The 25,212-nt window shown below is 45.0% G+C and overlaps 1 protein-coding gene across 2 annotated transcripts; it reads right to left on the minus strand.

Annotated features, from left to right (window-relative positions):
• Positions 1 to 919: 919 nt before the first annotated feature.
• Positions 920 to 16,886, minus strand: DUS3L (dihydrouridine synthase 3 like). 2 transcript variants are annotated; one of them, XM_074978258.1, is made up of 13 exons: positions 16,756 to 16,886; positions 12,493 to 12,802; positions 11,458 to 12,069; positions 10,319 to 10,360; positions 10,014 to 10,166; positions 9,701 to 9,817; positions 7,008 to 7,073; positions 6,811 to 6,921; positions 6,064 to 6,160; positions 4,467 to 4,542; positions 3,560 to 3,748; positions 3,306 to 3,434; positions 920 to 1,079 (listed from the first exon to the last, which is right to left on the minus strand). In XM_074978258.1, exons 1-13 carry the CDS (start codon positions 16,794 to 16,796, stop codon positions 1,007 to 1,009), a joined length of 2,016 nt encoding a protein of 671 aa, XP_074834359.1. In that variant the 5' UTR covers positions 16,797 to 16,886; the 3' UTR covers positions 920 to 1,006. The 2 variants fall into 2 exon arrangements, 1 of the variants encoding a protein (XP_074834359.1); XR_012642640.1 differs by lacking the exons at positions 920 to 1,079; positions 3,306 to 3,434 and adding an exon at positions 5,129 to 5,241 and having other exon boundaries at positions 3,687 to 3,748.
• Between the last annotated feature and the right edge of the window lie 8,326 nt (positions 16,887 to 25,212).

The following is a 25,212-nucleotide window of genomic DNA, read 5'->3' on the forward strand; positions in this document are numbered from 1 at the left end:
ATTTAATGTTTGTGCTAATCCTGCTTACAGAAAAAAAGCAAGCAAGTGTGCAGTGGTTGAAGGAAGGGAGGGAAAGAGGGAATTGGGCATTTGTGTATTTACGGCAGATGGATCAAGTAAAACTGCCTTGGTGCTGGTGACCACACCCTCAAGGCTTTTATCAGCTCATGGTACAGAAGGACCTACGAGACCTTTTCTTTTACATTTATAGACCTCAAGTGGTGAAAAGAGGCAAGCCACTGACCAAACGACACTATTTTTTCAGCAAAGGCTGCAAGAAGTCTTTGGAGAAAATGTAAGTTATACAAATGATGATCCAGTGGTTGGGTACTAGCTTAGGGCCTGACAGATACAGGTGCAAGTCCCTGCTCTGCTATGGACGTCCTGTGACAACCTGGGCAAATCACTTGGCATCTCTGCCTCAGTTTCGCACATATAAAATGTAAATAATGCCTATCCTGTTGGGTGCTGAGAACATACACACTTAAGATCATGTAACAGCAACGAAGGGTCCTGTGGCACCTTACAGACTAACAGAAAAGTTTTGAGCATGAGCTTTCGTGAGCACAGACCCACTTCATCAGATGCCATCAGATGCATCTGATAAAGTGGGTCTGTGCTCACGAAAGCTCATGCTCAAAACTTTTCTGTTAGTCTATAAGGTGCCACAGGACCCTTCGTTGCTGTTACAGATCCAGACTAACACGGCTACCCTCCGATACTTAAGATCATGAGATTCTCAGAAACTGTGGGTATTGGGGACCACGGTAGTATTGTATAGAGAGATCCTTGCATGGAAGATGGGCAGCTTTCCCAGCCATAACAGGCTGAGTTCTTCCACAACTGTCCAGTTATCAGACTGTTTAAAAACAAACATTAAATAAACATTTAAAAAATATAAAATTTTATTTAATTCCCAGCAGCCACAGGCAGATAACTCGTCTCACCAAATACAGCTCTATTGCCTTCTTGTGCTCTGCCAGTTTATCGACTTCTCCAGTCAGTCCTATCTGTAAGAATTTGCCTTATGTTTAGGCAGGAAGGTAAAGTTTGTAGGTACAGGCCCCAAAAGCATCTCACTGTAACAAAACAGATTTGTATTCAAATACACTCACATTCAGATAATACCTCAAATCAACACTCACCATGTAAGATACACTCTGGCTGTGCTTTCCTTTCCAGAGGGGTCATGGGGTAGATTTTTCAACTTAGGTGCTAAATTCCCACTGACTTTCAACTTAGTGAGAATAAGGCCACTGAATCTGTCTCTTCGACTCTCTCCATACCACCTATCTTTCTGCTAGCTTGGGCTATGTCCAGACTACAGGTTTTGTTGGTGAAACCCACAGTTTCCAGACTGCCAAGCGTGTTCTGTTGACAGTAAGTCGACAGAACGCAGTGCTTTTGTTGACAGACGTACTCCACTCATCATCTGGAAGAACACTGCTGCTGACAGAGATCTATCAACAAAATGCTGGTCTGGACGCTCCAGGGGTCCTTCTATTGATAGACAAGGCCTCCATGATGCCATATAACCCTATCTGTTGTATCAGAGGTGTAGCCATGTTAGTCTGTATCTGCAAAAACAATGAGAAGTCCCACGGCACCTTACAGACTAACAGATTTATTGGTGTATAAGCTTCTGTGGGTAAAGACCCACTTTGTCAGATGCATCTGGTGTCTGTTGTGGTTCTCAAAGGCTGTTTTGCTGACAGAACAGCCAGGCAGTTTGGCTGCTCTCTGTCAACAGAGCAGATCAGTCTGGATGCAATCTGTCGACAGAAGTTTTATTGCAAGATATCTTCTGAAATAAACGTCTGCTGACAAATCCCTGCAGTCTAGACATAGCCTCAGAGCTAGACAAAGTGTTTGTGCTGGTATATTAAAGACCCCCTGCTCTTACAGCTACTGTAAATCTGTGTATCCCCATTGACTTTCCTGAGCTGAGGATCTGGCCTATCAATACTAATGTATCCAATATTTCATATTTCAGAACTTAAATGACATATTTTAAGTACAAAAGATTTACAACCAAAATTACGAAGACACCAATGTTTTACTAATACCATATTGTTATTTTCTACAAGATGAGCCATGTAGCCAGTGAACCCAAGCAGGATGGGAAACTAGGTACAAGCAGACTCCAGGTCACCGCCCTGAATGTAAAGCTACCTGAATTCAGAGCAGCTCTGTATATGCTATAACTACACTTCTGGAAGCAGGCTATTGCTTGTCTAATTTTTTTCTCAACATTCATCATGAAAAATATATTAATTTGAAAATGACTTAAAATATAAAGTGATAAAGTTTTCAAATGCCCAGTGAACATTATAGAACTAACTGGCACTGAAGTTGCAGATTCTGCTTAGAAAATGACATTTACCAAGTTTGACTGAAATGTTTGGAAGTTCTAGTACCATGATTGTTAGGCAGCTGTTTCCATTACTAACAAAAGAGACACGGATTAGCAGGGGGAAGGGAGGAAGGTGACAAGGCTGCAGCCATGCTCCACTTCTGCTAATATTTTCTATTTCCTGGGGGGTGGGAAGTAGCAGCTGCCTACCCTCAGAATACCATTTCAGCTGAACTGAATGTCTGCTGTGTCATTTTCCAAGGAAAGCCTATAGACTTTTGGATGCAACAAAGTCTCCTGCAGTCTGTCAGCTTAATTCTGAAAACCTGTAGGGGACTAGAGAGGGGAAAGACAAGATGTGGAATTACTTGGCTTGGAAGCCCTTCGGGACAGGGGAAGTCTCTTTGTTCTGTTTTTACAGAACCTAGCACAATGATTGGTGCTCCTGCAAGTGAGATAAATAATATACTAGATACTGTGTCACCAGTAAATTTGAAGCAGCAGATTAATTTTGCCCCTTGGTAACAGCCTTCAAATCTTGGGCTGGGAGGCATAGTGTGTATCACTAAAAAGTTAAATTTCTCTAGGTTTACATTAGAATCTCGGATAAGACTTATCACAATATAGGCACTTGAGGGCATTTGCTCTTATCCCTGTTTGTAATATGGAAATACAAGGCTGAAACTGAACTGAAACCTACTAAAGTGAGGGCACTTCATCACTCAGTCACTAACTAGGCTGGGAAAGCAGACCTTGATCCTAACCCAACCCTACAGAATTATCATGTTAAGGTGGGGAAAGAACATGGGACAAACTAACTATTAAATATGAGGGTTCCATGATCGTTCCATGGCAGTATGATTGTGTATTGTCTAGGATTTGAATATGAGTTTGCAGGATGAAATCACTATGACCAAATGTGTTTTTTAAGACAACTGTGTTTGTCACGTACCTTATTTTAATCCAGTCATCCACGTTTTGGCTTGCCATTAAGGTCTCCAGATGGTCTCGCCCCATGTAGTAAGGAGGCCGTTCATTGATTTTCTGAGGCAGGTGCTCCAATAGGCCAACTGGAATATACCTCACAATGCAAATATATATATTAAATACCACTTTGGACATTATTATTCTACAAAATACTACAGTAGAGGCAGAAATCCAGAAAGAAAAACCTTTATAACAAAGATGTTTGAGAAAGCAAGTTACCTGCACAAAAATGACAGCCATTCCAGCATGAACTTCCTGGTTTTCTCCACCCCTTGGGTATCTGAACCCCAGTGTTCGAGCCCATAATTGGTGAAGTCTTTGAGAGTATCAAATCTTTCACTGGATGAAATGTCCCAATGTCGCTGCTCTTTAACTTCAGTGAAGATCCAAGGTTTGATCAAAGCCCCTCTGTGGTTCAATAGGATCAGACCAGAAGGAAAAATGGTTGTAACCAAAGAAAGTTTATTCAGCTATAAAACTGAAGTTTATGTACAGACTTGCACATGTGAGATGTGGGACTCTAGTCACAAAGCATTTGCATTACAAAGACACCACACAGTGGGCACAGGAAAAGTGCATTTCATTTTCTAGTTAAAGGCTCCTACAAACACCTCCATACAATTCAAGCAGACTTTCCAGCTCTCTGTAACCTGATGACACCTTCTTTAAAGGCTGCATCAGAAATAGCAAATAGTGCTGCAGCTTTCAACTCCAGCGGAGGTCCTCTCTTACACCAGATACATGATGATAAGTTTCAAAGGGTAGCTTTGCCAAGAGGAAACAATGGCTCTCACAGGCTTGTTTCGTTTTTTCATTTTTGCATCAAAAATTGATGGCATGTCTTCCCTACAAGCTGGATTGAGAGGCAGCAATCGATCCAGAGGGGGTTGATTTATCATGCCTGTAGAGTGCTTTCTGTCGACTCTGGCACTCTGCCAGAATGAGAAGAGTAAGCAGAGTTGACAGGAGAGCATCAGCTGTCAACTTAACACTGTGAAGATTCCATGGTAATCAGACGTAAGTATGTCAACTTCATCTATGTTATTCGCATATCTGAATTTGTATAACTTAAGTCGATGTCCCGCAGTACTATAGACAAGGCCTAAGTAGGAAGGTAGCCATTTACCTTGCAATCATAATTCCTGAAACTCCAGTCTGCATGGCTCGATTAGCATCTTCATAGGACAAAATATCTCCATTTCCTGTGTTGGGAAGCGAAGAGTCCCCAGATGTCAGAGTGGCATACCAGATTAGCTCACAATTAACTGGCATAAGATGAAAATTAGGTGCCCCTATTCCTTGAAGAATGATGCTGTAAAATGGCCTTGGGGGATCTGTGTTCATATTCTCACAAGTACCACAGGCTACACTTATTCCCTTTATGAGTAAAAGGATGTTTTTTCTAATTGCCCATCTTGAAAATTCAACCTGGGATCTGAAAATCACAATAGGTTCTTTTTGCTTGTGCCTCACTATGCCGCATCAGATGTTTCAAAGCAAGTTCCATATTTAGAATGTTTGAAAAAAATGAAAAAATTAGGGAGGTTATTCAGACCCCTCTTCCTGCTCTGCCTTCCCCAGAGAAACCAGGACCTCCTTTCCTCTCCTTCCTGGAGAAATATGTCCTTTTCTTTGTCTCCTCACCGTATATGGCTAAGGGAGAAGAGGAAGAACACCCTTGGCCCCATCCCCAAATTGGGAGAAGGGAAGGACCAGCCCTAGGAAAGCTGCCCTCCTACAGCTCCTTGAGCCCACAATTACCTTGGCTAGTGCCAGGCCTGGACTTACTTCCTGTCTGATCCTCCTGATCGTCTCCTTCCTCTGTTATACTCCCTCTCTGTTGCCACTGCTGCCTCCAGCCCCTCTGGCTTCTCTTCCTCCACAGGCCAAGCAGTGAGGGTCTGATAGGAAGCAATCCACACCAATTGTCTGTAAGATTTGGGGTGCTGGATTCATTACCCAAGGCCCAAGCTATGTGTTGTGCCCTGACTGCTCAGTATTAATCCTGCTGGTGTGCTCTAGAATGTGTTAGCATAGTCCAGCAAGGTCTGTATGGGGCAGCTGAATTGCAGTACACAGCCTGTGACTTTGGCAGTGAAATCCCTTTGAGTCCCAAGCCATGCAAAATCACTGCAGCTTACCTCCTACTGGACCCTCACTAAACAGTTTGTGCACGTGCCACTGGGGTGGCAGAGAACAATATGCCTCATGTCTGTATCACTGTTTGCCATGTTCTCAGACCTGAATGGAGGTGACTGATATACATGTGTCCGTGTGTAGGTGTATGCTTTGCAAAAGTGGTAGATTTAAAACTGAAAGAGTAATTTCTTATAAATTAGTAATTTTATTTAAAAAAATCAGATGATTACAGAGTACTAGGGAATATTTTACAAGGCAAGCCACTGCCAGTAACTTTGAAATTCTTGTCTATTACACCTATGCAACTGCATTACCTTGCCCTAGGGTTTCAGCAGTAAAACGACATAATTGTGTAAGTAGCTGTATAATTTTTCAGAGCAGAACTGCCCTTTAAGCTAAGTGGCCAACCACTATTGGTAACAACAGATCTATTTAAAAAAAAAAGATTCAAGTTTGGGGGGTGGATTTTACATTAATTAGACCAAGAACATTTTAACCATACACATCACATTTTAGAGAAACAGACTGATTTAAAATAATCTAATCATTAAAGAGTCTAAAAAAATCAGCAGAAAGAAACATACCAAACAGAGGCATAGGACTGGCTAATTTAGCACACTCTGCTATGTAGTCCCAGTCTGCAACTTTTGTGTAACGCTGTTCTCTAGATCGGCCATGAAGCTAACAGAAAAAAGAGTTACAATTAGTACCTCACCCAACGAGTGCTAAATGGTAACAGAGAGGTTGCTGTGTTAGTCTTTACTCCAACAAAACAAAGCAGCAGAAATGTAGCACTTTAAAGACCAACAAAATGATTTATTCAGTGATGAGCTTTCGTGGGATAGAGCCACTTCTTCAGATCAATCTCATTTCCAATACAAACTGACATACTTTTTGTTAGTCTTTAAAGTGCTAAATGGCTAAGAGTGAAATGCTTTGATAGCAGAGCCTGAGCAATCTGCAGAGGTCAGTGCTGCAGTAAACTGTGGGGAGAACTGTTAGTAGAAGCCAAAAAGACATTATGAACAAACACAACATTGTCAGTTCTTGCAAGCTAGAGCAAGCAGCTATAGGGATTATCAATGCAGGCAGAGAGCAGAGTGGTATTAATAATAATGCGTCCCTCCCTGTAGTATCTGAGCATTGCCATCCTCCTCCCCACACAATACAACTTTGAACAGATGGCTGGGCTCATGCCTGTACCCTGAAGTAACACGTACAGGCCACTAGCAAAAGGATTATTGGACTAGATGCACCTAAGGGATGACAGACAAGCAGAACATGATGGACCCTGGCCAAATTCCTAACATTAAACACAAAGGGGCCCATACCGTGACCATGGAAGCTCCCCACTTCCGGATGTTGGGGATTACTTTATGAGCCAGGTTGACTTTTTCATGAACACCAGTCCGTATCTTCACTGTCAGAGGAACATCGAGTACCTGCAGAGAGGGGGGGGTAAAGCTAAAGCAAACAAAAGAGCTTTCTTTGGATATTCTTCCTTCTCAGCCAGATGTTTGGTACTCACCGAATTCATTCCTCTAACTATCTGTTCAAACTTGTTGGGACGGTTCATTAAGGCACATCCACCCCCCTGTGGGATAAAATAGGCAGAATCAGAGATCCTTGTATTTTCAGCTAACCTGAGACCCTTACTGGAACTTACCAGACTGCTGCCTTTTATTTGTACAAATTGGAGAAGACTACACTTTCATCGGGAAATGCAGTCTAATTGTGACAGATAGCACAACTGCATGCTGTTTCTTCAGGGCAACCATATGGTATAAAGTATAGAAATGGTGTATGTATTATTGTGAACCAGGGCCTGTATGGAACTCTGGTGGGAGCATTACCATAAGTCCTCCAGGACCAAAAACCAGTTGTGTGTGATTATGGTGAGATATCAGAATGGTAAACAACTCCAGAGAGGTTGGACCACCCCTACAAGTGGTTCACATACACTGGATCAAACTGTGTTTTCCAGAGATGAACAGACAAAAGTTTGGTACTAAAAAGCTGAATTTAAATTGACACAGAACATTATTTTTGATTCAGCAAATGGACAAGATCTTCTGTCTACAGAGGATCCCCATCCTTAAGGAAGGTCTAGAGACACTTTGGCATGCCCCATGAGACCGAAGGGTAACCACTAGTAAGCTTTTAGAAAGCAGATAGGGAGCTACTGTTTTTACATGTTTTCTCTATAATGCTTTTGCCCTAAGAATAAACATATTTTGCTCCGTGAAGGTTGGCTGCTTTTTAACAGCTGGCTGGTAAATGATATACATTGTCGAAACACCTGGAGAAAACCTAACCACAGGGCTGGATACCAAACAGACTCCTCTGGGAAATCACAGTGAAGTGCAGAGGGACTTCAAGCCTAAACCTTTGGTCTGGAGGGAGAGAGACACAGATTTCCACCTGAGAGCAGAGACACATAGCAAGCCTGAAACCTTTAAGTAAAATTTCTTCAGAAAGACTGGGTGGAAGAGTGTCAGGGTGCAGTTAACCCCAAAACCGTGACAATTAGAAAAGCTACTTTACAAACTACACCTCTCTCTTCAACAGATCTGGCTCTGGTGTAAAATTTAGGACTGCAGCTGCTGACGTCACTGATAAAACAAACACTCAAGCCGTGTCTACACGTGCACGCTACTTCGAAGTAGCAGCGCCAACTTCGAAATAGCGCCCGTCACGGCTACACGTGTTGGGAGCTATTTCGAAGTTGAAATCAACGTTAGGCAGCGAGACGTCGAAGCTGCTAACCCCATGAGGGGATGGGAATAGCGCCCTACTTCGACGTTCAACGTCGAAGTAGGGAACGTGTAGACAATCCGCGTCCCGCCACATCTAAATAGCGGGGTCCTCCATGGTGGCCATCAGCTGGGGGGTTGAGAGACGCTCTCTCTCCAGCCCTTGCGGGGCTCTATGGTCACCGTGTGCAGCAGCCTGTAGGCCAGGGCTTGTGGCTGCTGCTGCTTCAGCTGGGGATCCATGCTGCATGCACAGGGTCTGCAACCAGTTGTCGGCTCTGTGTATCTTGTGCTGTTTAGTGAAAGTGTATCTGGGAGGGGCCCTTTAAGGGAGCGACTTGCTGTTGAGTCCGCCCTGTGACCCTGTCTGCAGCTGTGCCTGGCATCCTTATTTCGATGTGTGCTACTTTGGCGTGTAGACGTTCCCTTGCAGTGCCTATTTCGATGCGGTGCTGCGCAACATCGATGTTGAACATCGACGTTGCCAGCCCTGGAGGACGTGTAGATGTTATTCATCGAAATAGCCTATTTCGATGTCGCCACATCGAAATAGGCTACTTCGATGTAGGGTTCACGTGTAGACGTAGCCTCAGTGTGTTAGGCCTGCAGAACAGAAGCTGCATACCAGCAACAGAACTAACTACAGGCTATACCTCCCTCATCTGGCACCCTTGGGTCCTGATGAGTCCTGAACACAGGAATTTGCCAGATGAAGGTAGGTCCCTGCCTCCCCAGCCTGCTGCTCCTCCCTGCTGCAGTTCCACGCTCTGCTATCCCCAGTTGGCTCTGGCCCAGGGGCCCCAGCTCTGACCTGGGCTGGGCTGGGCTGCTGAATGAAGCATTGGCCCTGCCATACTCCCCTTACACAGGGCTGCCAGCCTCCTTATAACTGAGCTCCCACCTGGCTGGCCCTGCCATCCCTCCTCCCATTAGCCTCCCGGCTGGGGCTCTCTGGTCCAGTAACACCTGTGGTCCGATGTTGCCAGATCAGAGAATACCAGTGTTGGGAGGTGCAACCTTTAATTGTTAACACAAGGAATTGGGCTTCCTACAATAGTAACTGTCTGAAATTCCATGGCATGTGAGGAACAAGAGGGTAGTCTAGATGATCTAACAGTCCTTTCTGGCCTTATTTTCTATGACCTAGGTTCCATCTGAAGCATCTTTGTTGCTGAGGTGCTGCAGGATTCAGAATAACCCTAAGCTTGACTTTCAGATCTGAGGCTGAATCTGAAGTGCTGACAGTTAGAAAACCCATCTTATTATGTACAAGATGAACTCATTTGACATGAAGTCATTAATACAAACCCTGGAACAGAGGTTATTCCATGCGTAGAAATGATGGTCCTCAGACTGAACAGGCAGTGGCAACATTTAAACTGTGTTGTGAATAATGCAGGGAGTAGGACGTAAAACAAAGGAAAGACACCCACACAGAGAAAAGATAGAGCATATTGCTAAATGTTACCTTTTTATATACCAGGTCTATAGGGCACCCAACATTGATGTCTACAAAATCCATCTCAATGGTCTGGTTCAGAAGCTCTGCACATCTTGTCATAGTGTCTGGAAATGCTCCCTCCAGCTGAAAGAGAAAACACGACAAAATCAGCCACAATGAGCTGACCTCTCCCAAGGAAATGCTAAGGCGTCTCAGCTCAAAAACACAAGGGCAGTTCACCCACCGGGAAAGATACTCCCTGCAGATGCCCACTGGGCCATGTTCCCCCCTACGTGACTTGTCTGTGGTTCCCCTCCCTGCTGATGTGAGCATACTGGACCTGTACTCCAAAGATATCTTCCGTGTAGTGTCGCTTCAGGAGAGCCCATTCAGATGACTGGCCCTGGAGCAAGTTTGTGCACACAGCCATTTCTCCACAAGTGACATCTGCTCCAAAACATTTGCATATTCTCCGAAAAGGGAGGTTACCACACTGAAACCCAGAGCAACGGGAGAGAGTAAGGAGAAATGTTGGCAAAGTTTTTGACGTGCACCACTCATGTGACGATCCTGTCCCATCAAAGTGGTTTTACAGCCAATTTTCCCAAGTGGAAGAAGATATGTTGTTAGAACTACTCTACCTACCGTTGTTAGGGGAGCCAGGTAAAGTTTGCCTTGGATATCCAACTGAAACGCAAAGGTCAGAAAAACATGTTAGAAGAGCTGAAGTAGCAAAAGCCAAATGGGCAATTTCAGCTAGACACAGAGTTTGGCTTTTACAGAATTTATGACATTTCTTTTTAGTTGCCATAAAAATGGTATTTTTTTAAAAATTTAAGCATTCTTCTGCAGCATTTGAAATCTCACACTGAGCTAGGGCACATGGACTAGAAAATTAAACTGACTAATCTATTGGAACCTGAGTGAAGGGAAAAACAGCTATAGGAATGGGGAAAACAACATTTTTGTAATTGTGGTGGTACAGAAAAGACAGATGGGAGCTAGTTTTTCTGAAAAGCAATGATTGTTTTCTTAGTCTGACAGTCTTTCTGACTACATTTCTTTGTAAAGCTCCTGAGTAATGTGCCACATAAACTCAGATCAGGCAGGGCTAATATTACCTACAGCTAGGTGTTTTCCACATGGATAAGACAAAATGTTTTTGTGAGTAGTGGACCTGAAAAGCATTTATTACAAAATGACAATTAACATTCCAATCTTTAAAGATCCAAATAATTAATTGGCTAACCAGGTTTGAGAACAAAACTTGGGGGTGCTAGAGAAAGGGTTTTGGATAAGCAGAAAAAATCGCATGAAGTACACTGCTGCAAATGGGGGCAGCACCTGTTTTCTGACACTCAGGCTGAATAACTGGAGCTACTCTGTGTATAAAGACAGAATCACTGCAATATATTGTAACACCTGGGAGTTCTTTAATCATCGCAGACAACACCATTAGACAGCTGCATACTGAGGCCTCTCCCCTCAATGGGGTGGTCTGAGAGATCAATCTCCCCTACAGGATGACTTCACAAGTACCCCCGCCTTGATTTTTTTTTATTAAATACAGGACCAGAAAGATTACTTCGTCACCCAAAGACAAAGGGCATGTACACGAAGTATTCTTCATCAGCACACAAGGCACCTCAGCCCCACTCAGCTCAGCCAAGATTGCCTGTCATCCTGGCTGAGGCTTTTAAACCACCTGATTGCTGCCCAACAGAAGTCCAAGTTCCAATAACACACACACTGGATAAGGCTCCATCCTCAGCTTTCATACTTACTCTCTTTTTCTCACATGGCCGCAGTTTTATAACATCTTCATCTGTCACTGGACCTGTTGTTTTGAGAGTGGAATCCTTTGATTCATCTGCTAGGCAGGGATGCTGCTGGGCTATTGATTTAGGACCTTCTCCCTTCTCTGACACTGACACACATTCTGGTGCCTCTTCTCCAAGAGGTTTGACATCCATGTCCTCTGCATTCTCTTTGGATGCTGTGCAGTTTGTCAGCCATTTGTCCCCCATTGAGTTGCCTTCTGCTTTATTTCTTACACTGTTTCCCTCACTGGCTTTGCCCAAGTGACTAAGGTACTCACTTGACTTTTCAAAGCAAACCTTTTTCTTGCGCAGTTGCTGCTGGAGCTCTTTGCTGAGGCTGTTTTTCACCAATGATTTCCCTTCCCACTGCTTTACAAGGTCCTCATTAATGATGTTGCTATAGTCCTCGCCCAAGTGGGACCCAGCAAAGCGGCATGTGACTCCGTAAACGCACTTTCCGAAGGTCTTGTACAGCACACAGATATCCCCGAGGTCTGAGGGCTTCACAGCCATGTACTCCCCAATATCATGCAGAAAGCGACACCGTGAGCCAAAGTAGCACTTCTCTGCACATTCCTTAAAAATAAAGCCACACTTTCAATGTTTATGCCATTATAAGCTCCGAATGTAGACACACTGGACCAGCGCAAAATGGGAATTGCACTATTGCAACTTACCCCAGTTATATACAGGAATAATCTGCACTATTGCAAATTCCATATTACCCTCTTTCATTGCATCGTGACGGGGGGACATAAGAGATATGCAAGCCCAAAGGCCATAAGACTAGATGGGGGTCTAAATAAGGTGCAAGCTCCTTAAGGCTTTATAGCTGAATTACCCCCTTCTGAGAATAAGTATCATCCATTCCATACGTAAATATATGGCTCATTCATGAAATATTAATGGCAATCCAAATGTACATCAGGTGCCTTACAGCTAAAGATATTCTTATCTAAAGAACCTGAAGTTGCCAACCATAGCAGGCCAGCTACCTACCTGGATTACTGATGGGCACAGCCTGTCCTTTTCATAGTGATTTGGCTTCATACATGGCCGACTCTTATTCTGTCCCCTGGCTCTCTTCCGTTCCTGGAGTTTCTCCTTCTCCACTTCCACAACATTCTCTTGGCTTCCTTGCTTCCTAACTTGATCATCACCATCTAACTTCATCTGTTTTGCTGGAGGTTCTGTCTGGTCATTGCTGGTAGAATCTTCTTCCTCCACATCATCTTGATTGTTTTCCTGATTTCTGAATTCCCTTTCTGCCTTGAGATATGCATGGAACTGTTCTTTTGAGGTGAGATACCTATGGAGCAAGAGAAAGTTCTCATTAAACTTCTGACTGGTCATTTAACATATGCCATGTCAGATGGCAAAGTTTACTGATGAGAGAACAGATAGACTGAAAGGAGCATATTCTACACAAAGGACATTAAAAACAACGTTAACTTTCTTGACCACAGGTGTGCCACAAAGCAACATACTATGTAGGTTCATTCTTTTAATCTGCTCCATGGACACTGTGCTCACAGGGTTTTTGGAAAACAAGTCAGGGCCTCACTTCTGATGAAAGCTTGTCTCCACTATCAGGTGCACTGATGCTGCAGTGATTGATCCACTCTCAGTAGATTAAGCACGTGTAGTGAAGATCCAAAAAACTGACTGCCAATCACTCTCCTGTCGCCACCAGTACTTCAGCAGAATAAGAAGAGTAAAGGGAGTCGATGGGAGCATTTTTTCTGTTGACCCCCTGCAGTAAGTTGATCTAAGTTACACCAATGTGAGTTACACTACTAATGTAACTCAAATTGTATAGCACCTGTCCTTGTAGTGTAGACCTGCCCTGAGGCTATGCCTAGACACGATAGCTGTGTCTACACTTGTATTCCTCTTTTGAAAGAGGCATGCAAAGGAGGGAAATTGAAAATACAAATGAGGTGAAGATTTACATATCTGGTATCTCATTTGCATATTCTTTCAAAAGAGCTTCTTTTGAAAGAAAAAAAGAAGTGTAGATGTGGCTCTGTTGAAAATAAACCCCATCTTCAAAAGAACCCTTCTTCCTGAAACAAAATAGGAAGAAGGGTTCTTTCAAAGATGGGGTTTATTTTCAAAAGAGATTATCTACACTTCTTTTTTTCTTTTGAAAGATTATGCAAATGAGGCACCAGATATGTAAATCTGCACCTCATTTGCATTTTCTTTGGATGCTGTGCTGTTTGTCAGCCATTGGTCCCCCGTTGAGTTGCCTTCTGCCTTATTTCCTACACTGCTTCCTTCACTGGCTTTGCCCAAGTGACTAAGGTACTCATTTGATTTGTCAAAGCAAACCTTTTTCTTGCACAGTCACTGCTAGAGCACTACAGAATGGGGAGAGACTGTCTAGGAACGACTACAACACAAAGGGATCTAGGGATTATAGTGGACCACAAGCTAAATATCAGTCAACAGTGTGATGCTGTTGCAAAAAAAAAGCAAACATGATGCTGGGATGCATTAACAGGTGTGTTGTGAACAAGACACGAGAAGTCATTCTTCCGCTCTACTCTGCGCTGGTTAGGCCTCAGCTGGAGTATTGTGTCCAGTTCTGGGCACCGCAGTTCAAAAAAGATGTGGAGAAACTAGAGAGGGTCCAGAGAAGAGCGACAAGAATAATTAAAGGTCTAGAGAATGTGACCTATGAAAAAAGGTTGAAAGAATTGGGCTTGTTTAGTTTGGAAAAGAGAAGATTGAGGGGAGACATGCTAGTGGTTTTCAGGTATCTAAAAGGGAGTCTTAAGGAGGAAGGAGAAAACCTGTTCTTGGCCTCTGAGGATAGAACAAGAGGCAACGGGCGTAAACTGCAGCAAGGGAGGTTTAGGTTGGACGTTAGGAAAAAGTTCCTAACTGTCAGGGCGGTCAAACAGTGGAATAAATTGCCAAGGGAGGTTGTGGAATTTCCATCGCTGGAGATATTTAAGAACAGGTTAGATAGATGTCTGTCAGGGATGGTTTAGACAGTACTTGGTCCTGCCATTGGGGCAGGGGGCTGGACTCGATAGCCTCTTGAGGTCCCTTCCAGTCCTAGTGCTCTATGATTCTATGATTTGCTGAGGCTGGTTTTCACCAATGATTTCCCTTCCCACTGCTTTACAAGATCCTCTTAATGATGTTCCTATAGTCCTCTCTGAAGTGGGACCCAGCAAAGCGGCATGTGATTCTGTCAACGCACGTGCCAAAGGTCTTGTAAAGCAATCCTCATTTGCATCCATCATTTAAGAGGAATGCAAGTGCAGACACAGCTAATGGGAAGTTATACAGGTTCTACTTTCACTTGTACTACTTATGCCACATGATGGAGCAGATCAGGCACAACAGGGCTCAGGACCCCTTCCACTGAATTCTTCACTTTATACCAGAGATTAGGGGGATAGCTGGCAAAGGAAAACAGCTCCCCTGGGAATCCCCAACTGCCTTCCTCACACAAACACAACAGGCTCAAAAGCCACATGGATAAAGCTAGTGCAATGTAGGCTGATGCATCTGTGAACAGCCTTTCTATATTAAAGGTGAAGCCTGATGTACAGTGTATTCCTCATCTCTTTGGTTGGAAAGAGGTCTTTAATGCTGGAAAAACTGAAGAAGTGCCATTGGCACCTCTACAAGTAGAATAGTCTTTATTACTAGCATCTTCTACACAGAATAGCAAAATACAATTAAAAATTTAGGGGAAGGGATAGCTCAGTGGTTTGTGCATTAGCCTACTAAACCTAGGGTTGTGAGCTCAATCCTTGAGGGGGTCATCTAGGGTAAATAAATTTTATTTAAAAAAAAAAAAATCTGCCAGGGATGGTGATCAGCTATGCAGGTGACAGGACTCAATGATCCCTCAAGGTCCCTTCCAGTTCTGTGAGATAGGTAAACTCATCTTAAGTGACCACTCATGCAAGATAGGCCAAGTTTATCAATACCTCATCCTTCTACCACTTTGTCCATTTTTCCTCCTGCTTTGTTTTGTTATAATCCTAAATTATGACCTTGCAGGGGCAGAGACTCTTTTCACACGTGTCTGTACAGCATAAAGAACAGTGCCCCAATCTTTACTCACAGAACTGACAAAAGTGGCTGCTTAATGACAGTGGAGCAGACTGTAAACTGAACTTTGGAAGGTATTTTGGGTCGGTTTCCTCAAACAGAAGAGTGGGCTAAAACTCCATACACAGACACCTAAATAAAATTGATGTAATTTTCACTAACTTCCCAGGGTAATGGTGCATGCTCATGAACTCCAAAAATTTAGCCATTTTTATTTATGATAGTGACCTTTAAACATGTAACTTTGCAAAGCTTCCAAGGCGTCTCACGCAGATTTCACCAAATTACTGGTAAACTTATGACAGTAACTTTCAATTCATCCTGGGCCATAGCTGTACAGCTGCCAAAATGCCATTTTCCAGTTTTCCTCCCTCATTTGCTCTCTTTCACCATAGCTTATAAGGCCTCTGATCAGCCCTCCTGGGAACAGTGACACATTTCGTAAAAGGCACCTCTGGATACTTGTTGGGTGTGGAATGGCCAGCTGCTTTATTTGAACTATCGCAACACTACAGAGTCATAGGCTATGTGGACTTCAGGGGTCATCTGCCATGGGGCTGGTGGGAAGGAGGCATTGCAGGATTTGAATCGCGCAGCAGGTCCTATGTCAGCTCAGTCTTCTTTTCCCCTTAGTGCTAAGCAGCTGTGATTTTCAGAAGCAGTAAGAGATGCTCTCTTCCAAGCGACACACCCCGTTGTCCTGGGAAACCAAAGCACCCGGCCCAAACCTGCCCAGCTTCTGCAGGGCCTAGGGCTCCTTCCACCACGCATCTGGCACCCATAGGCCAGAGCCAGTTTGCCATGAAGGGAGCAGGTAGTTTCTGGGGTAGCGGGGAAGAAAGGGGATGCGCGGGGGGGGGGCAGGATGTCTCTGCAGAGGGGGGCTCGCAGGGGAGCAAAGGAAAAGGGTGCTGGGAAGGACGAAGGGGGGGACTCAGGAAGGAGGGAGTGGGGAGGGATCCTGGAGAAGCAGGGCGGGGGGTGTCTCCGGGGACGGGGGCACGTGGGGAAGCGAGATTGGGGGGGGGGGGGTGTCTCTGAGGGGGAGGGGCTCCTGGGGAGGCCCTGGGGCTGTCTCTGACGGGGTGAGGGATCCAAGGGAAGCAGGATGCCTGGGCGGGTGGGGGGGAGCTCCCGGGGAGGCGGAGGCGGGGCCGGGGCCGGGGCCGGGCGGCCCGTACTCACTGGGCTCTGATGGGCGCCACGCCGGCTCCCGCCGCCTCCATGCCGCGTGCCGCAGCGGGAGAGAAAACCCGGCCCCGCGCTCGCTCACCCACCCGATGCGCGGCCCCGACCGGGTCACGCGCGCGGAGAGAGGGGAGGGACGGGGCGGGGTTGGCTTGAGAGGAAAGGAAGAGGGAACCGTACCACGCGGCCGCGGGTGGTGCTGGGAAGCAGGTCATACCACTTGGCCTGGCTAGTAGGGGGTGACAGCTTGGCGCGGGCTCAGCGCTCGAGGGGCCGGCGGGTGGCGGAGGCGGCTGGGTCCCGGGGTGCTGCGAGCCTGCAGGTGGGGGGAGGGGCGCTGCGGCGAGGCGCACGCGGCTCCTCGTCGCGGAGCCGAACCCGGCGTTGCCAGCGGGCGCGAGCACGTTCTGAGGCGGGTAGAATCCGGGTTCCCCTCCGGCTCCCGCCTGTGGAGCCCCGTGATCGGGGCCGTCTCCCCGCTGGCCTCGCCCTGCTGGGTCCGGGAGATCAGAGTCCCGGGGCTAGAAGGGACCTCAGGCGTCATCGGGTCCAGCCCCTGGGCCAAAGCAGGACCTACCCCAACTAAATCACCCCAGCCGGGACGTTGTCAAGCCGGGACTTAGAAACCTCCAGGGATGGAGATTCCACCGTCTCTCTGGGCAACGCCGCCCAGTGCTTCACCGCCTCCTGGGGAAAGAGTTTTTCCTCATATCCAGCCTACACCTCCTGCGCTGTGACTTCAGACCATTCTCCTTGTTCTGCCGTGTGTCGCCACTGGGAACAGCCTCTCTCCGTCCCCTTTAGAGCCCCCTCAGGAAGTTGAAGGCTGCTGTCAAATGGCCCCTCGCTCTGCTCTTCTGCAAACTAAATAAGCCGAAATCCCTCAGCCTCTCCTGGTAGGTCACGTGCTGCAGCCCCTCAGTCATTTTCATTGCCCTCTGCTGAACCTGCTCTCATACATCCACATCCTTTTTATACTGGGGGGCCCGGAACTGGACGCAATACTCCAGATGTGTCCTGGCTGGGATGACTTAGTTGGGGTTGATCCTGCTTGAAGCAGGGGGCTGGATTAGATGACCTCTTGAGGTCCCTTCCACCCTTATGATTCTTTGTGGCCTCACCAGTGCCAAATAGGGGCAATAATAACTTCTGTACATCTGCTGGAAATGCTTCTAATGCACCCCGATATACCATTAGCCTTCTTGGCTACAGGGTCAGCTCGGAAACATGACCGCTGCCCATCCGAAAACCAGGACAGGTGGGGAAAAACCCCAACTTTAAAACAAACAAACAAACAAAAATCTTATGATTTTTAAAGAAATCTCTTGATTTTGTGGGACCTGACTCATGATTTTGGATGCCCGGGTTAAAGCCGTAGCAAAATAGCTACAGCTACTCACCATGTAAGGCATGGTGTTTAGCTGTTTGTATTATTTTGTTAGTCTTAAAAGTGCTACAGGAGTGCTTTTTTTTTCAGTGGGGAAGGGGTTAGGTCAGTGGTTTGAGTGTTGCCCTCTTAAACCTAGGAGTTTGAGTTCAATCCTTGATGGGGTCACTTAGGGATCCATAGCCAAAAAAAAAACTGTCAGGGATGGTGATAGGTCCTGCTGTAAATGCAGGGGACTGATCTCAAGGACCTGCTAAGGTCTTCTCTAGTTGTATGAGATGGGTCTATTTCCATATACTTCATTTTGTCATGTGAAGATACAGACTAACACCTCACCTCTTAGTGTATCTCTGTGCAGCATCCTAATGCCCACTGACATCTTGGTCCAGGATGGTAGAGGTGAGCTGCAAGGGCAATTTACACAACCAGCAATGACTGCTGCCTTTCATCAGCAGAAGTTGGTGCAATAAGAGATATCACCTCACTCACCTTGTCTCTATTCTGGGGCCCACTCATCTAAAACACCACCACAAAGAATATTTGATTGTTCAATAAAATCATTGAGTGTCCAAACTTGGCTCAAGTATGATATGGATGATGCTTTGCTGTATTGATAGTTGGTCAGGAGTTAAGTAGTTGTCTGTGTCCCAAAGAGTGGAGCAGAATGCAGTCAACTTCATGTTTAATTTAGAAGGGATGTTCAAGGTAAGTCTCTGAGTGGACTGTTCTCTCCATGGGCTGCTTCTCCTTATTAAATAATAAGGACATTTCCCAATTCTCAAGAACTTACCCTCGAAGGACCTGAAAGCATTTGTGGAGTACAAAAGTGCTCTTATCCCCACTTAAGATAAAGAGAGAGAGAATAACTTGCCCCATTTCAAATAGTAAGTGGCAGAGTTGAGAATAGCACATAGATCCTCTGACTTTCAGTACTACACTTGAGCTGCAAGGCTCCTTTCTGCTTCTCATTAAAGACTACTGCAGCTTCAGCCTATATTATGAAGCTCCACAGGCTGCATTTTGTGTAGGCTGAACTCTGTCTAACCCTGTCCCTTTTAAAGGTGATTTCCCAAATTTCTAGTTCCCTTTAAAATTGCTTATGATTCATAAACCATTCTCTTTAATGTGGCAAATGCAAGACAAGGTCCAGTTGCTAATCTTTTGTCTAAACTGAGGGTATGAACTATTCCACACTGAGCAGAAAAGTAAATCCAACTGGAGCGTTCCCGTAGGTAGGGTTTTACTGACTGTTGATCTGCTAACAGAATTTTCCATATTACCATTTAAAAACTTTTTCCATTTCAGCCCAAGTAATAAGTAGGAAATGTGTATTTCTGTCCCTGATGGCCAATGAGAAGAGATTGTCTGCTCTCTCTATGCTCCTTTCAGTGACCTGTTTGGCTTTTCGCTTTCCTCTTAGAGGTGATGCCCAAACTGCTTAGATAATAAGATAGGTTGAGAAGTCTCGGGATATTTAAGCAGTGAAATCAGTGGGAGTTAGGCACCTACCTTTGAGAATTGAGACCTAATCTACTATACATTTTATAGTGGGTCTGTCTGTCTGCCTCTCCTTGTATGTTTGTTTAAGAACTCTTCTTAAATTGTAAGAGCTATGACCACAAAATTTGATTTGCAGCTTCCTCTTGCCCTAATTTAAACCAAGGGTTATACTTGGCCACAGCACCATGCAGGGGGCGCCCTGATGCCCTCCTGAAAATCCCCCAAACAATTACCCTCCCAGTGGTTATGGCCACAAACCACTGTCTTGCCCCCGCAATAATATAGAAAACAAAATTTCCACTAAAGACTTGGATTTTATTAGGAACAGCATTTTGTTTCACAACATGGATGAAGTAACTAGAGAAGAGTAATTTTAGACTTGATTATGACTGGTAGGGAGGTAACAACATTGAAGGTGGAAGACACTTTGGGTGAAAGTAGTGATATATTTCATGATTCTAGGGAAAGAAAGGAGTAAGAGCAGCAGAATAAGTGGCATCTTTAACAAACTCCTAGAACTGGTAAGTAAGGTTCCATGGGAAGAAAATCTAAGAGAAACAGACATTCAGAAGAGTGGACAATTTCTCAGCAAGACAGTGTTACAGGCACACCTGCAAGTTATCCCAGTACCTAGGAGAGAGTGGAAGAATAGGTAGAGGCCAATATGGCTCCCTCAGGAACTCATTAATGACTTAAAAAAAAGGAATCATACAAAATGTGGTAGTATGGACAAATTGGAAAGCATTATAAAAGAATAGAAAGAATGCAGGTGTAGACAAGCCCTGGGAGTAAAAGAAAGACAAAGGGAAAAGTAGGACCTCTACTTAGGGAAGGAAAGAGGGCAAATAATGGATGATGTCAAGACAGCTGAAGTGCTTAATGCCTATTTTTGCTTCGTTCTTCACTAAAAAGGTTAATGATAACCAATACTCAACACAATTAATATTAATGACTTGGCGGAAGGAATGCAAGCCAAAATGGAGAAATAACAGATTAAAGAATATTTAGGTAACCTGGATATATTCGAGTTGGCAGGACCAGATGAAATTTGTCCTGAGGTACTTAAGGAAACTTTGCTGATGCAATGTTGGGAACTGTTAGCAATTATCTTTATGAACTCTTGAAAGATGGGCAAGGTCCCAGAGGACTGAAGACGGCCAAATATAGCACCTATATTTTTAAAAAAGGGAATAATAAGGACTCTGGAAACTAGAGACCTATCAGCCTAACTTCAGTGTCTGGAAAGAGAAATGGAACAAATTATTAAACTATTACTTTGTAAGCACCTAGAAGATAGATAATATGGTTATGAAGAATAGCTAGCATGGATTTGTCAAGAACAAATCATGAAAAACCAACCTAATTTCCTTTTTTGACAGGCTAGTTGGCCAGATGGGGGAAGGAGTAAATGCAGTGGTGTACAATTTCCTATATGTTAGTCTTCTGACAATCCTAGGTGACATTAGCAAACTAGGGAAATGCAGCCTAGGTGAAATTACTGTGGGGAGATGTGTAAATCCCTCACTGGACAGGTGAGGGTAGAGGAGTCTCTCCAGGCTCAGGATTCACTCTCCCTCTGCCCATATTGAGCATGCTTGGGTTGCAGGTGGGGTTTAAAAAGCCACCAGACAGCTCAGTTGGGGTCATCAAGCTAGGCTAGAGGGAAGGGTGTGTTCTGGGAGTTCTAGGCTAGGAAGTGATCTGATTGCTTCACTAAGCCTGGGAATGGGAGAGCCACAGTTCCTGGAGGCTGGGCTGGAAGCCTAGCATGCAGTGATAACCATGGGTGGACTGTGAGCCTCAGAATGAAGTAGGAAGTGGCCCAGAGAAGGTGACTTGAGGCTGATGCAAGGTGCTGCTCAGTGAGTGAAGCTGAACCACCCTGCCAGGGGCTAAGGTTGAAAATGGTGAAGTGGCAGGGCCTGATAAGTTCAGTTGCCACCTGTGATCTTCCCAAGATGAACATTGGTCTCTAACCACTAGGCATGAGATGCTGGCTCCTGCCCACAGGTGGGTTCATAATTGGTTGAAAGACCATACTCAAGGAGTAGTTCTCAATGGTTTGCTTTCTGACTGAGGGTTTATTTAGTGGGATCCTATGGAGGTCAGTCTTGAGCTTGCTAGTATTCAGTCTTTTTGTTAATCACTTTAGTAATGGAATAGAGAATATGCTTATAACACTTGCACATGACTCCAAGCTGAGAGGGATAGCATGCACTTTGCCAAGGTCATTTTACATTCTAATCCTGTCCTCCAATTGAAGAATTGGTCTGAATTCAAAAAGATGAAATACAATAAAGACAAGTGTAGAATAGGTCATGCAGGAAATCATTTGTGGGTATTCATTGCAACAGTCCCCTCACCTTAGACTATGAATATAAATATACATAATGCAAAGGTGCTTTAGACAAAATGCCTTATGTAACCTCTCAATTTAATGTTACAATCTGAATCCATAGATCTTCATTTTGTGCATATATTATTCTTGCATGTGATGTTAGAAATATAAAGTGTGAATCTGTTTATAATTCTAAAGCTACGTCTACACGTGAACGCTACATCGAAATAGGCTATTTCGATGAATAACGTCTACACGTCCTCCAGGGCTGGCAACGTCGACGTTCAACATTGACGTTGCGCAGCACCACATCGAAATAGGCGCTGTGAGGGAACGTCTACACGCCAAAGTAGCACACATCGAAATAAGGGTGCCAGGCACAGCTGCAGACAGGGTCACAGGGCGGACTCAACAGCAAGCCACTCCCTTAAAGGGCCCCTCCCAGACACAGTTGCACTAAACAACACAAGATCCACAGAGCCGACAACTGGTTGCAGACCCTGTGCTTGCAGCATGGATCCCCAGCTGCAGCAGCAGCAGCCAGAAGCCCTGGGCTAAGGGCTGCTGCACACGGTGACCATAGAGCCCCGCAGGGGCTGGAGAGAGAGTGTCTCTCAACCCCTCAGCTGATGGCTGCCAGGGAGGACCCCGCAATTTCGATGTTGCGGGACATGCAATGACTACATGGTCCCTACTTCAATGTTGAACATTGAAGTAGGGCGGTATTCCTATCCCCTCATGGGGTTAGCGGCTTTGACATCTTGCCGCTTAACGTCAATGTTAACATCGAAATAGCGCCCAACACGTGTAGCCGTGACGGGTGCTATTTCGAAGTTAGTGCCGCTACTTCGAAGTAGCGTGCACGTGTAGACACGGCTTAAATGTGCTAATGAGAGCCATTACTGGTGCCTTGGAAGCCTAATGACTTGTAAACCTCCTTGTTTGTCCTATAAGTCTAGAAGGTGGTTGGTTCTAGAAAGACATCTGACCATACCACCTGGTATTGAAATCACTGTGAATTTGGTATTTTTCCATGTCAGAAGGGATGTCAAACACTGTCCTATGGGACAGGAATATTTTAGTTAAGCAATGGGAGGCTGTCAGCTGTTTGTCTTTGTCAGGCCTTGAAAACTGCCTGGCACAGCCTAACAGGATACAAAGAACTTTGAAATGGGCTGGAAACTCAGTCTGGAGTAAAGGAGTTTGTTTCTGACTTGAAGCTTGCACCTGAAGTAACAGCTGCTAAGGGTAAGATTTTGCATGTAACAAGTTTATTAGTGAATTAGAACTACCTAAGTATTTTCTATTCATCGTAATTTAATCATTGAATCCTAGGACTGGAAGGGACCTCAGGAGGTCAAATTTAGTGATTTACTTTAATTTTTTTTCCACTTGCAGCCACTTAAGGCCTACTTTTCATACTTAACAAAATACACTTGTTTATTATCAGATGCAGTGATTGGTTAGCACATCTCCCCACACACCAATATGCATATATCCCTTTCATTGATAAAGGGGACTTACCCGACAACTGTTAACTTTTAGGCAGCAAAAGAGAGATTTATTTGGGAGTTTGATCCCTTCAAGGCTGGGCTTCGTGAGCACTGTGCCCTAGAACTGTGTTCTCCCAGAGCAGAAGTGGTTCAGTGTCTGCATTGCTCTTTGTGTGGGGCGGTGGTAGTACTGGTAACCCCAGCTCTGTGCCTTGTCTGGAGGAGACTGGAGGATTTGGCCCAGCAGGACAGGGTGGTGGACAGTCCATGAAAGCAAGCACCAGTGGCATGATTAGCACATAGGGTGCAGTCACAGAAGTCCCATTGGGATTGTTCCCCAGTCACAGTGGTCCCACTGAAAAAGATGTGGGCATTATTATGGATCACAGAAACTGAATCCGAGTCAATAATGTGATACAGATGCATAAAAAGGCTGAGATCGTTCTGGGGTGTATTCACAGAGTGTTGTATGTAAAACAAGTGGTAATTGTCCTGCTCCACATGGAACTGTTCCAGCCTCAGCTGGAGCCCTGTGTCCAGTTTTGGGTGCTGCACTGTAGGAAAAATACCAAACCACTTGGAGAGTCCAGCGGAGAACCAAAAATGGAAAAAATAAAGTTCTGAAAACCTGAGGTGATGAGAGAGCGAAAAGACACTGGGCATGGCTAGCTCTGAGTAAGGGACATTGCAGAGGATGGGCTTTATTTATTAATGAAGCTTTTGTACATAGGACTTTTGGTGACGTTAAGGAGTATCACCGGCACTTGGGCCATACATGGAGGTCAAAAGGTCCAATTTCAGCACTCTGCTTAAGAAAGGTTGCTGACCTCTGACCTACACCATCCTGGATTGGTGTTTGTCCAACACTATTTTTTAACAACTCCAAGGATGAATGCCCTTCGAAGCCTGCTCCAGAGCTTAATGACCCTTATAGCTAGAAATCCTTTTCCAACGTCTAACCTAAATCTCCCTTGCTGCAGATTCAACCCATTGCTTCTTGTCCTGCCTTCAGTGGACATGAAGAACTGACTAAAGGTCTCTTTATAACAGCCCTTAACATAACAGGCTGGCTGCATCTCTCCCCTTGCTGGTCTTTGAGTGCACTCCTTGGTGTCAGGTCTCAGTAAGGCTCTATCTTGACTGAGGTGGAATTCAGAAAGTCTTGTGCTAGACAGGGCCCTGGGCTCCAGAACCCTGTCTCTGGTGGGGGCCCCAGCCCTGTGCTGTGACAGTGGCCTTCTCAGCAGGGGGTCTGGCCCAAGCGCCATGCTCCCACCCTCTTCTATGTGGCATGAGGGGAGGAACGGAGATATAGCCTGATGCTGCCTAAAATTGGCTCCTTTTCCAAAAGTGGCAGGTGTGCAGGGGGTTGCCGACTCCTGGTCTAGGGTTATTTGGTCCTGCTTCAGCAGTGAGCACTGGATCTGAGGCCTGCTTGAGGTCACTTCCAGCCCTACATGTCTGATTGTGGTGTATATTTTCTCTTTGTTTTTTTAATCCCTTTCTTGCTAGTTCCTAGCATTCTAGTCTTTTTAATCATTGTTGTGCATTCAGCTGAAGTCTTCAGAGAGCTAACTGTGGTGATGTCAAGAACTCTTGTGGTGACAGCTAGTGTAGAATTGCTATACATGTAGAGTCAACTATTTTTTCCAATTTACATTAATTTGCACTTACCAGTGTAGAATTTCATCTGCTATTTTGTTGCTCAGTCAGCCAGTGTGTGAAATTCCCCTGAA

Source organism: Carettochelys insculpta, chromosome 27 (assembly GCF_033958435.1).
Source record: "Carettochelys insculpta isolate YL-2023 chromosome 27, ASM3395843v1, whole genome shotgun sequence".
Classification (NCBI taxonomy): domain Eukaryota; kingdom Metazoa; phylum Chordata; order Testudines; family Carettochelyidae; genus Carettochelys; species Carettochelys insculpta.

Coding starts and splice junctions, on each gene's coding strand:
- DUS3L (XM_074978258.1), bottom strand. CDS start 16,796: ATGGAGGCGGCGGGAGCCGGCGTGGCGCCCATCAGAGCCCA. Junction 12,803..16,755: donor GTGGCGCCCATCAGAGCCCA/GTGAGTACGGGC, acceptor CTTGCTCCATAG/GTATCTCACCTCAAAAGAAC. Junction 6,922..7,007: donor TAGTTAGAGGAATGAATTCG/GTGAGTACCAAA, acceptor CCCTCTCTGCAG/GTACTCGATGTTCCTCTGAC.